The sequence below is a fragment of the Mandrillus leucophaeus genome, unplaced genomic scaffold, assembly GCF_000951045.1.
Source record: "Mandrillus leucophaeus isolate KB7577 unplaced genomic scaffold, Mleu.le_1.0 Scaffold1260, whole genome shotgun sequence".
In the NCBI taxonomy this organism is placed as follows: domain Eukaryota; kingdom Metazoa; phylum Chordata; class Mammalia; order Primates; family Cercopithecidae; genus Mandrillus; species Mandrillus leucophaeus.
The window spans coordinates 325726-339092 of record NW_012100988.1 but is presented as its reverse complement, the minus strand read 5'-3'; the positions used below and the strand labels follow the sequence as shown (position 1 = coordinate 339092).

Below are 13367 nucleotides of genomic sequence, written 5' to 3'. Positions count from 1 at the left end.
TTCTGAGGCAGTTCCATGAAAAAAGCAAAAAATCCAAGGACAGAAATGTCCCACCTGTGCCCAGGACTCACCCGAGACAATGGACCACACCACAGTGGAGGCTGCAGCCCATGGCAGGGTCACACGGGCAGAGGCGTGGGGACCCTGAGTCTCCCTGCTTGGCATTCTGGTCTTGTGGGTGTGCTTCTCCGGCCCTGAGACAGGGGTTGCTTGGGAAGTCTCCGCTCCTGTTGGTGTCACTGTTACTGTCTACAGCTCACACTTCCTCTTTCCCTTTCAAGCTTTGTGCAGGCACCTCAAGAGGTGGGTTTAGACTAGCTTGTCAGGGCAGGTGTGCACGGCAGCTTCCTCAGACAGTTGGTTTTTTCTTAGCCACTGCCCGTCCTCCCCATAATGAATAACTGGATCTCTCCTTCCTCTTTCTACTTGTGGCTCCCCTCCTCCCCATCATACAGACCCCTTCCCTTTGGGCAGATGCCTTCCCCATGCCTGTCTTGGACCTAGGACGAGCGCACTCCGGCTCCCTTCTCTCATTTCAGTGAACTCCAGGAGGCCTCCTCACCAGGCTCAGCTGAGCCCTTCCCTGGGGCCAGCTGTGCATAAGTTTAAGACCCAGTAATGTGATGCCAACTAGGGAGGAAGCACCCTTCAGTGGGTGCTGAGGGGGCACGAGAGGAATACTCTGTGACCCCTACCCCCGGGGAGCATCTCACCTACTTAGGATGACAGACCTGAACACAGACTCGAATAACAGGAGGCCCTCCAAGCATGAGCAGAAGGACTGCAGAGATGAGGCTACGCAGGTTCAGGTGGAATGGACTTTAGTGTCTTCATGTTGTCTACACATGATCTCTCAACTAGCACAGGAGCAAACTCTGATGCCAGAGCATTTGATTCCTTCCTTAGTCCTTTCCTCCCTTCTGCCTCTCTTCCCCTCCTTCCACTTGACTGGAGAATGTCCCTAAAGTCACAGCTCCTCCTGGTGGTGAAAGAGGCACATGGCCCTCTTCTCAGCCATCTGCCCACAGTCCTCCAGATACAGCACTGGGAGCATAGATACACAAAAGGATTCCACAGGAGCATACACAAAGCAAGAAGACATTTGAAACGCCAAAGTAAAGGCTTAGCAACTCTCACTGGCCCTTACTGGTGAAACGCCTCCAACAGCCTCCATATACACACATAAGATATCGAAATAATATGATCCCCTAGGTATTTATGGAACATATAACTATATGTCAGGCACTGTTTGAGGACCAAGAATAGAGCAATTAATAAAACCAACTCTCATGGGCCCATGGACCATTTTAATTTGTTCAAAAAGCTTTTGTGAATAATGTTCGCATTCTCAAAGTGCTTCAGGGATTACGGAAGCTATAAGACATGTTTGACGGGAGCTGGGCGCGGTGGCTCACGCCTGTAATCCTAGCACTTTGGGAGGTAGAGGTGGGTGGAATACGAGGTCAGGAGTTTCAGACCAGCCTAGCCAATGTGGTGAAACCTCATCTCTACTAAAAATACAAAAAAATTAGCTGGTGAGGGTGGCATGCACCTGAAGTCCCAGATACTCAGGAGGCTGAGGCAGGAGAATCACTTGAACTTGGGAGGCGGAGGTTGCAGTGAGCCAAGATCGCGCCACTGCACTCCAGCCTGGGCGACAGAGCAAGATTCTGTCTCAAAAAAAACAAAACAAAACAAAACAAAAAAACACATGTTTGACATGTTTACAGATAACATCTAATTTGGAAAGTTTTACAGGGTATGCTTTAGGAAGGTTAAAGTAATTGGTTTTTAGGTGTCTAAATCATTTCATCTACCAACCTCATTTTCTCATCCTTGAAATCTGGATGTGGGGAGAGACTGAAATAATTTTCTCCAACTCTACCCAGCTCTGAAACAATGAAAGCCAAGCAGGATAGACTTCACCAGGCTTCTGTGCCAGAAGCTTACATGCTTCACGGCCCCTATCAAAATACTTTACAGAGTGCAGAGGCTTAATACGTATTTGCTTAATTGGCCAACAAATAGATGGGTGGAATGGAAAACAGTAAAATCCACAGGTAAAAGGTGGGTCTAAGCGCTTAAAAATTGTGTTTCTAATGTGCTGTGGTTGGCATTGGTATATTTGTATCTGTACCTCCTCAGAAATCAGGACATAGTGTCAGTATGTAAGGCTGGAATGTAACTGATAAAAATAATTTTTATTTCAAAGGCTTTATTTATAAATAATAATGTTTAAATGTTGATGAAGCATTGTCCAATGGAGATATGGAAATAGAGGGATTGTTAATTCTTAAATTCTCCTTCCTGTCAGGTTTCCCATCATTCTTTGAGCATTTCCTTACTTGATGGCACAAGGGGTTCTAGGCTTTTCCTGCCTGTCTTGGTATCTACTATTTGTCCAAAAGTTCTGGTTCCTTCTAGTGGACAATGGTATTTAGAAAACAGAATATGGACACTAGATGTTTTGGGGTGCCTCCGGGGTGAACTACTCTTAGGTGTCACAGTGGACAGAGCTGTACATATACATGTGTATTCACAGTACATATATATTTACAGGTATCTTTAATTCCTCTTTAGACATATTGAGAAGTGATGAGTTCACACTAGTTCCCATCCAATATTATGTTTATTGTTGTGTCAACTGTTCTCTCTTTCCATATTTGCAACTTCCTTATCCAACACTGAGAAGACTGGTTTTGTTATCCATATAAATCTGCATATTTGATCAATCCCTTTGCATGTAACTACATGTATGCTGCGGCTGCCACCATCTCTCCCTTGTAAATGGCCTTATCCCTCCATTCAAGTTCTGACTTCCTGTGCCAGGGAGACCACCCAGGAGAGTTGAAACTCTCCTCACCTCAGTCCAATTTCTAACACACCACACAAGGGATGCCTTGCCTCACCCAGTGCCCTTTGCAATTTGCTGGGGCTTCCACAATCTGCAGGAGGCTGCTTTCCACACCCCATCTGGACTCACTCCACTTTTGCGGAGACACTTTCCACATGCTGCATGTGGAAAGGCCTTCCAACAGGCCTCCCTTCTACACAGATACAAAGAAACGCACCACTTTGGTCCACTGTATATCATGTCACAGTGTCTTTATTGCATAACTTGAGGCACCTGACATGGGTGATGAGCAGGGAAGGCCTCAGGACCTTTTAGGAAAATCTTCTTAGTGTATAGGGTGATGGTTGCAACTAGTGAGTTTGCTTGTACTTGATCCGTCTGGGCTTCTCTGAGCCCTGTGTAGTTCTGTGATTCTTCACCTTGTTCTTCAGGGAGCAATGCCAATTTCATCTTTCTAAAAATCCTAGGGTTTTCCTTCCGTACTAACACACGTTCTTGTGAGTACTTGTCTCCCTTACTCAATTGGATCTTCCTAAGGTCACAGGCTGTATCTTAATCACTTTCTCTTTTCTCCTTCCTAATGCAACCACCTGCCTCACCTGCCAGCATTTGCAGAACACCTTAAAGGTACAACAGCAGCTGCTCCTTATAGCCCACCACATGCCTCTTTCCATTCTCTCCCTTGAAAGGAGCTGGGGGTCCCCTTCCAATATTTTCAGGTGCACAGTCATTCTTGCTAGGACCAAAGGCTTGAGAACCACAACCAGATGTTTTCTTCTCAGCATTTGAAGGCCTGCCTGAAGTCTCAGTTCCTCAAGGACTGATCGCATGCTCTGTTCTGCTTAGTGAACACCTCTGACTACAAATATATAGAAAAACTCTGATTGCATAGGTACCATGTGAAAATGAAAAATAAATCACTACAATGAAAAAAGCCCATAGGACATACATCTTTGTTTTTCGTGTGTGTGAATATTCTAGATGGTGAGACTGAGCCAACATTGAGCTGAAACGACTTTTTAAAATCACTAGGTGATATTTGGCGGATCATCAAATAATGGGGCACAAGCTATTCTCATCAACATTCAAAGACTATGTAGAAAACCAGTTATCAGTTGGGGATGGATGCAACCAGAGAAGGTTTTTTGAAGGAGAGGACTTCAAGGCAGATCTTAGAGCAATCTACCTAGTCCCGTTCGAACTATTTTTTTCTAAGAAGCTATTTCCACTGGATTATCTACAAAGAAACCAGCATCAGCTTTGACTACTAGTACCGAGCATGCTATGTCCCAGGAATGGGGAGACACTTTTGAGATTGGCTTTCACAATTTGTAACTGCTAGCTAAAGAGAAAAATGTATATTTGCTGGGCTGGAGTTTTCACTTATCCGACTCATCTTTAACTATTTTAGAACCCACAATCTTCTTTTGGCTTTGTTGACTACTTACCTTCTTACTGTGCCTCTCCTGGTCCCATGTTCCCAAGGTATAAGACTGAGAGCAAAAGATTCATAGCCCTGAGGAGAAGACTTTCGGGCTCGACAGAAAGAAGAATTTTCCAGAAGTAAGTACAGTGGTTTCCTGTCCAGAATGGAGGCTGGACGACTATTGGACTATTGGTGGGGATGTTTTGGACAAGGCTTACATCCCCAGTTCCGCAAAGAAGAAGCTTAGCATTTACTCTAGGCCAGAGACAGTGTCATAAACTGGGGATTTTAACATACAATATTTTCTTCAGAAGCTCATAATCTAGTTGAAGGAACGGATAAGGAAATCAAAGCCTGCAACAAAATTGAAAAGTTATAATAGCAACACACAGAGCATTTTAAAAGGGCACCAAGAAGAACAGAGAGGGTTAGCATCCGACAAATTGGGGCATATAAGGGTGGAGGTAGGGCGGGGCATTGGGAATAAAGAGAACAAAGTGGGAAACATAATCCTTCAAGTGTCAGTCTGGAGAGGAAATCCAGGGAGGAGCTGAGACCTGAAACCATCAAGGAGACTTCCAGCCGAGGGAAGGAGAGTGGATGAGTCAGGAAGCTTCTAGACCATGATCTATGGGCTCTGCAGCAAGGGGAGCAGACAGAGGCACGTTTGCTGTCTGAAGGGTTCAGAGAAGGTGTCTGTGCACATTTGGAGCTTTGGTCAGAGCTAGAATTCACAGTCTAGCTTTGAGTGTAAAAAGGAGAAATTATGGAATAGACAAGCAGGAATATAGAATAAGAGAAGTGGTGAAAATAGATGCATATTTCTCAAACCCATTTCCCAAAGGGTGAGTCTCCTACTGTCCTCTCCAGCTGGCTTCTGCACTGGGATCCTTGCCTGGAAGTTTGTTCTCTGATTTCCCAATGCTCAGTGCTGCTTGACTCTGCATGACAAAAACCTGTAACGAAGGGAACCCTTGGTCTCAAAGAAGAGTCATGGAAACCACTGAGCATGAAGTGTCAGGAGAACTCAGCTCCTCACAGGACGGTGTCTGGCCCAGTGCAGGGTGTGACTCGGTGGTGACACAGGTGATTGCTTGGAGGGTTCTTATGTAATCTTAAGCTAAACAATCTTTTTTAGTGGGTGTTTGCTTTATTTCATGGTTTCTTTTTCTTTCTTTCTTTTTTTTTTTTTTGAGATGGAATCTCACTCTGTTGTCCAGGCTAGAGTAAAGTGGTGCAATCTTGGCTCATTGCAACCTCTGCTTTCCAGGCCCAAGCAATTCTCTGTCTCAGCCTCCTGAGTAGCTGGGACTACAGAGCTGGGACTACAGGCCCGTGCCACCATGCCCAGCTAATTTTTTGTATTTTTAGTAGTGACGGGATTTCACCACATAGGCCAGGCAGGTTTCAAACTCCTGACCTCATGATCCGCCCGTCTCGGCCTCCCAAAGTGCTGGGATCACAGGGGTGAGCCACCATGCCCGGCCTATTTCATGATTTAAAAAAGCATTTTTTAAAAGTAGATCTGAATATGTTTATCGTTTTTTCAAATCAGTTGGCAGGGCAGAGTCACACGCAGGCAAAAGAAAACCCACACTCTAAATATGTGCACAGGATGTAAAGTTGCCACATGGATGAATTAGCAGGTGCTGTGATGTTCTGAAGCTTCTGTCCGGGCTCTTGCAGGAAATGCTCACCCGAGCCCTGCATGGCCCCCACAGCTTCCTGGCAGGCCCCGAAGGTTTCTGCACAGGAAAGTGATGACTCTGCAAGGCTGTGTCTTGGCTGCTGGCGCAGAGATACAGGGCTGAGTCTTCTGGCTGCAGGGCGCGTAGGTGAAGGTATAAGAGAGAGCTCTTGGAGCATTCAGGTGAGAAGCGACTGGGCACACTTTCATTAATAGAGAGTGTCTCATAGTTGTACATAAACATGATCTCCGGCGGCTTCTTAGCTTTCTGCTTGTACCAGTACACAGCCCTGTGTCCCATATGTTGTTCACATTTCAAAGACTTCTTGTTTGTCATTCCCATGACCAGGTGCTTTGGTGTTTGGGTAATTCCAGTGTCTATGGGGACTGTAGGGAAACAGGGACAAAATTCAGGCAGAGCCCAGGAGGCGGGTTGTTGCTGCAGCCACAAGGAAAAGACTTGGAGTTCAAGGACAGTCGATTTGAAGCCAACTCACCTGCTCCCAGGAGACAGAGAAGCACACAGCAGAGCAGCCTGCAGCCCATGCTAGCGTCCGGTCTGAGATGAGGCCTCTGACTGGGGTCCTCTGGGTGAGGCACTGGGCTCTGGTCTCCTTGGCCCTGATTGGTGGTTTTCCCTGTGATGTCACTGATCCTGACGGCTTCCTCAGACCCAGGGGATAATTATTCCTGGCCATTTTACATCCTTTCTGGGTCCTGATAGAAGGTAGATTTGAATAGTCTGGGCTGGGATGAATGGGCTGGGCAGAAAGGACAGAGCCAGCTTTTTATCCCCCAAGGATATTCCTCTGACAGGGGCTCTTTGCTCTCAGCTGCTTCCCCATTAAGTGGATCCTCCCTCTATCTCTGTCTCCCTGTCTTTCAGGACCCCTCTCAGCAACAGACCACTCCCATTCAAGGAATCTCCTTCTGTCTTGCATGATACACAAGAGAGAACCATTCAAAACATCCCTTCCCTTAATGTCTAAGCACGGTGGAGCCCTTTTTGCCCGGCTCTGTGGAGGGAGGATAACTGCATGACCACAGATGCAGTGTGGACCAGCGCCCATCATTCAAGGGCATGACTGATGCCAATCAGCAACCAGGCACTGGGGAGGGAGCTGAGGGAGCACGAATGGGATGAGCCACCCTCTGTCCCTGAAGCGGAGGGCATGAGGCTTGGCTGGGCTTCGAGCTAACATACACAGGATGCTGAAAAAGAACAACGCAAGGTGTGTGGTGCAAAGGAAAGGGAAAATAGCTTGAAGATGATGCCAGTGTGCTTGACCTGAGTACGGTCATGCTCTCATTCGAGGTACGGATGGTTCCCCGCGGGCAAGATCCCTCCTGGCCCATCTCTCCTCTTACTCTCTATCCCTTCCCCAGGTCCCTGCCTCAGAGATTTCACAGGAGCACAGCTCCTCCCTGTGGCCAAAGCAGCATTTGGCCACTCACCAACCCAGTGTCAGGATCCAGACTGGATCCATATCCCACATCCCTGAGCAGCAGGGATGGGTTTCAAAGGCCAGGGGAGAATGAAGAGGAAGGAAGCGTTGGCAACAACACAGAGAGTCAGCAGCCAGAACACCAGGTATCCACACACCTAAGACATTCTAAATTTTTACTCAACAGAAATTGTCTATGTCTGAGTCTGGGCACCATCACAACACCTTATCTCTACAAAAATTGCCAAAAATTAGCCAGATGTAGTGGTGCATGTCTGTAGTCCCAGCTATTCAAGAGGCTGAAGTAGAAGGATCACTTGAGCCATGAAAGTCAAGACTGTAGTGAGTCTTGATTGCATCACTGCACTCAGGACAGAGTAAGACCCTGCACCCACCAAGCCCCTCAAAAGAAAAAAAAGAAAAGAAAAGAAATGAAATGAAATGAAATGAAACAAAGAAAAGGAAAGAAAAGAAAAGAAAATTATCTGTGTCTGGATCCCTAGTAATGAGCAGAACAGACAGTACCCCAGCCCTCTGGAACTTATGGGCCAGTCTGACTTGTTCAACAAATACTCCGTGAGCAACAGCTAGGAGCAAGCAGAAAGTCACCAACATTTTCACCCCCAGAATTCTTTTTGAGTAGGGCAATTCAACATATTCAGAAAACAACTAAAGAATAAAAATGTATCTTACATAAAGTTTGAGACATGTAATCAGTATGTCATTGTTCAATCACTTCATATATGTGATGCCATATTTCCTCACATATTAAATCAGGAGAGCGGAAATGAGATGATCTCCAAAGCCCTTCCATTTCCCAAATGTTGGAAACCAAATTGGTCATCAGTTCTGTGGAGAGCTTTCCAACTAGAAATCAGCTGGATGACTTCCTACGGGTCTTCTCTACTTCACTGCATAAGCTGTTTATGCTTTGTGACCATTTAGTTATTAGAATATCATCAATTTTCTTAAAATGTACTACTATGCCCATATTGACTTTTCATTCTAGACCATTTGAAGATACAAATGAACACAAATAAACACAAAATGAGATGATTCATACTTTCTAAATGGTTTTTACCATCTATTTATTGTTGTATTACAGTGGTATTACCATTTTGTGATGATAATTATAATTGTAGGACTGAGATTATGGTCGTAAATCTATATTATATGTAAATCTACACTGAGATAAGACACTTATCCATGATTTAAGTCAAGGGTTTATAATTTAGATTTGTTTTAACCTGAGGATGTGCTCGGTCAGGAGGAAAACTTTAGCATTCTTCTAATGTATAAATTTCATCAGATTTTCAATGTGGCCCGAAAAACAAACATAAAAAATGTAAAGGATGTAGATTAGAATTTAAGGGTGTTGAATATTCTCCCTCTCAACAGGTTACATATAGGATCGATCTCTAACCTGCTACAGTTGGAGATATTCTATTCACTAGATAAAAACCTAAAATTGCCTTATTTTAAACACTAGTATCATTACCATTAAAATTGTTTCAATTGGTATCTACTTCAGCAAGAAAATACTTTGGCCCTTCTACAAAGAAGTAGAACAAATGCGAACAAATAAAATCGTATTGTATGTTTGGTTCCCAATAAGTAAACCAAATTGCAAGGGAAATAAAAATAAAGCAATAGAATTTAAACTGAAAACTTGAAAAATGGTGAAAGTGAAAGGTTTAATTGTCCTGAGGATAAAAGGTAACATAAGCGTTTCCCACAACAAGGGGTGGTGACCAGAGAGTTCAAGTCATCTGAATTAGGGATGGACCTAAGAAGGAAAATGATCTCAGGACCGTGTGAATTGCAAGAAGAGCGAAAAGTGGAATGGTAAACATGAAGAGAAGCCAAGTAAACATATTTATATAAAATAGAAGTAGTATATGTGATTGAAGATAAGAGGACATAACTGACTCCTAGACAGCTGGGATTTAGGACACAGAGTACTAACAAGGAGCCCCAAGAACCTGTGTAAGAAATTTTTTTTCATTTTTTACTTTTCTTTGTGGGCCAGATCCTAAGTTGTGCATGCAGAGGGTGGCACTCCTGAAGGCCCAGCAGGGAACAAACTCTGGAAGGCTGAAGACATGGGTAGGGATGACAGAAGATACTCAGGCCCAGAAGGGATTGGCATTCAGACCCAGTGAGAGTGGAGAGTCGTGGTGGGAACACCGTGATTCCCACTAAGACCCTGGAAAGGCATGCACTAGCAAAGCTGACCACATGCTGGGGCTCCCTAAAAGGGAGGGCAAAGCTGAAGTAGACCCTAGCTAGTCATATATTCAACCCTCCCAGAATAAAACCCAATACTATTACCAAGAAATAACATAATCCAGAGCCTCAAGCCTATGTTATCCACAATGCTTCACATAAACTCTTTCTAATCTTTCATGTAGGATATTTAGAAGTCTCCTAATTCTTCATGCCACCCAAAAATCTATCTCCTTTCTGATCCATACTACTACCAGTGTTCCTGTACCAAAATACCAGTTTCGTCATGTTGTTTCACTTGGAGTAGGACCAATGGCTCACCGCTGCCTAGAGATTTGTGTCCAAAGTCCTTTCAGGTCTCCCAATATCCTCAGTCATCTGACTACTGCCTGCTCTTGAGGAGAGTTCAAGACGACCTTCATCAGAATTGGGAGCGACGCTTGCTGGTCACCCTTCTTGAAAAGAAGGAGCCTACAATGCACGAGGCTGCCTCCACCGGCTTCTCCTCAACACTTTCCAGTTTACCTATTGCCATGGAATTTCATGCCTCTCCAAATATTTTTCTGTTAAATAAAGTACTTACTGATCATCAGAATTGTCTCTTGATCTTAGAAATATTTCCTTCCCCCTCCTTTATGCTTGTGCTCATCAACCATTTTTAGCAATCATGTTTTTTTGATCATGTTGTTTTATATATTGTGACCTGTTTTGTGCAGCGCAGCACGAGAAGTAGTTTTTTCCTCCAGTTGTTCTGTTCTTTGGTTGGTGGGGGCTGCTTTTTTTTTTTTTGTGGCGTCCTACTTCTTTGGTTTTTTTGTTGTGCCCTGCTGTTGCTGCTGAGCAATTCTTTTGTGCTTTTTTGTGTGTATAATATAGGGTTTTTCTCCTGTGTGTGTTCTCCGTCTGTACTACGGACTGAAACTCCATCAGAGGCCATCAGACAGTGGAGACTGGAGCCTTGGGTGCAGGTGCACACACTGGCCCACAGCTTCCTGGCTGAGCTGGGAGGTTTGTGCACAGGGATGTGGTGACTCTGCAGGGCTGTGCCTTGGCTGCTGGCACAGAAATATACAGCAGAGTCACCAAGCTCCAGGGACGTGATGTGAAGATTTAAATGAGCTTTGTCTGGAGAGTCAGGTGAGATGCGATTTGGAACTGTTTCATTTATAATGAGCTGCTTGTTATTGTAGCTAAACATTATATTCAGCAATTTCTTAGAGTCCTGCTTATACCAATACATAGTATCATGGCCCAGATTTTGTTCACATTTAAGGTACTCATTCTTTCCTGTCTGTGTGACCAGGTATTTTGGAGTCTGGGAAACAGCTGTGTCCAAGGAACCTGTAAAGGAAAGAAGCAGAATTCAGGCAAATCCCAGGAGGTAGCCTGCTGTTGTCATGGTGAAAAGGTTTAGGGACTCCAACAGGATGATGTCACCTGGGCCTAGGACTCACCTGCTTGGAGGAGGCAGAGGGCCATACAGCAGAGGAGCCTGCAGCCCATGGCAGAGTCAGGCAGACCAGGCAAGGCCCAGGGCAGGATTCTGGTGTGCAGTGGTGAGAAGTCTAGGCTGTGCTTTCCACTGCCGCTGGGAGGGGCTGCGCCAGTGAGGTCACAGCCTGTAATCATTTCCCCATTCCCAGGCTCTCCTCTAGCATGGCTCCTGCTTTTCACGCCCTGCACTTGCTGCTTTAAAGGATTTTTTGGAACTTCTGGGAAAAGTTGAGAGGGTTGAATTGTGGCCTCCAGGATGTGTCTCTGACAGTCATTCCTTTGCCATTAGCCCCCTCCCTCCTCACTTCTTACCCCGGATTGACCATCTCCTCCCTTCCTCTCCCTTTCAGGCCTTTCCCCAAGAGTCAGGCTGGTGTTCCTCTCTGGATCCTTTGCTTCCCCTTCACAATAAAGCAGAACATTGTTTTGCTCTCTTGAATCTTTGTTCACTTGAAGTTCTGATTAATGGTCAGCAGTCCCCCTGATTCAGAAGAGACTGGCCTGAGAATTCACCTGAGTACCAGCTACAGCCACCTAACCCACATGACTGTGATGCTAGTTCAGAGAAAACCCTGTTGAAGGGTCATTGTTGGGAGTGAACTGCAGCCCTGCTCCCTCTGATGTTCTTGTCTGTCCAAGGGGTAGATCTATGAGGAAACAGGAGGCTGTTGGACAACATGCAGACACCGTGTGCTGGGAAAGAATGGCGATGAAGGTCAACAACACGGCAGTCAGGGAAAACAAAAGTAGGTGACGGTATTGCCCTTGAATTGTCTGCTGATAATCCTCCTCTTGGTACAAAGTTTACAACACAAGCTTATTGCAGAATTTCTCAATTTCAGCACTAGTGCCATGTTGGATCAGGTGATTGTTTGTTGTGGGGGGCAGACCTGTGCAGGTAGGATGCTTAGTGGCATCCTTGGGCCCTACCCACTTGATGCCAATGTGACAACACAACATGCCTTCGTGTTTTCTGAATTATCCCCTGTTGAGGACTCCTGTCCCCTTCATTCCTGCTGATGGTACTCCTCTTTTCTGCCAGGCATCATCCACCCAGCTTCAGGGGTATGGTCAGGCCACAGCTCCTCCTGCCGTGGTCAGCAAGGCCCAGCACTCAGACCTCAGTGCCTCAGTCAGTGGCCCCAGGGCAGCAACCTCTAGGAGGAAAACCAAGGACCAGCACTGCTAGAAAGGCATTTCTCACACACACACATATGCACACATGCACGTGCGTGCACACACACACACAATCACACACACACACTAACTTTGGTAATGCTGTCATCTAATGGTGAAATCCCTCCAAAGACAGACCCTGATGGTTCATTTGTGATTTGCTAAACACACAACTAGTACTAAACAAAAGAAAAATGACCACCATCCTTCTTGGAACTTCAAGCATGCTTTATTTGTTTGCAGTCATTGAATGGCTACTTAGTGCGAATCATGAGTAAACAATATTCTCACTCTCATGATGCTTATAATCTAGTAGGAGCAAAAACACATTCACACATTATCTGTAGACTAAGAACATGAAATACAGGTTACATGGAGGCCAGCAATATAGTTACTATTTACATTTAAACACTTTTTTTAAAATATCTCATTTCTTCATCTATGAAACAATGGGCATAAATAAATAATTTTCAACCCTGTAGCTCTAAAATTCTGTGAACACAACTAGATACCCCCTAGATGTGAGTCTTATTCAGTACCTACCTCATTGCACCACACAGCTGACATGGGAAGCCTTTCAAAGAAGGAATGGAAGTGAGGGAAGATAGTGAAATGACAAGAGGCTACATACAGTGGTGATGATAACTACATAAAGATGTAACCATTCTTAAAGAGTAAACTTTAAATAAATAAGTATCTCACTATCTTACGCAAGTGTTTTTACCAAATCACATGGATAGTCTCCGGGAGAGGCACTGGAATGAAACTGATAGAAAGACATTCGCCTCACAGCAGGCAATGTTAGTTCTGGTTGTTGTTTTGTTTTGTGTTTTACAGGAGACATGAAAAGCAAAAGTGTTTTATTGTCCATCAAGAATTGTCCAGCCTGGGCATAGTGGCTCACGCCTGTAATTCCAGCACTTTGGGAGGCCGAGGCGGGTGGATCACGAGGTCAGGAGATCGAGACCATCTTGGCTAACACGGGGAAACCCCGTCTCTACGAAAAACATAAAAAAATTAGCCGGGCGTGGTGTCGAGCGCCTGTAGTCCCAGCTACTC

General features: G+C 45.0%; 2 gene segments (V, D, J or C); both read right to left on the bottom strand.

The window, feature by feature from the left end:
* Positions 1-5878: 5878 nt before the first annotated feature.
* On the bottom strand, positions 5879-6522 carry LOC105533561. The segment is given in 2 exon segments: positions 5879-6354; positions 6465-6522. Coding segments are annotated over 2 exon segments (525 nt in total).
* Positions 6523-8923: 2401 nt separating this feature from the next.
* LOC105533560 lies at positions 8924-11171 on the bottom strand. The segment is given in 3 exon segments: positions 8924-8964; positions 10548-10979; positions 11093-11171. Coding segments are annotated over 3 exon segments (522 nt in total).
* Between the last annotated feature and the right edge of the window lie 2196 nt (positions 11172-13367).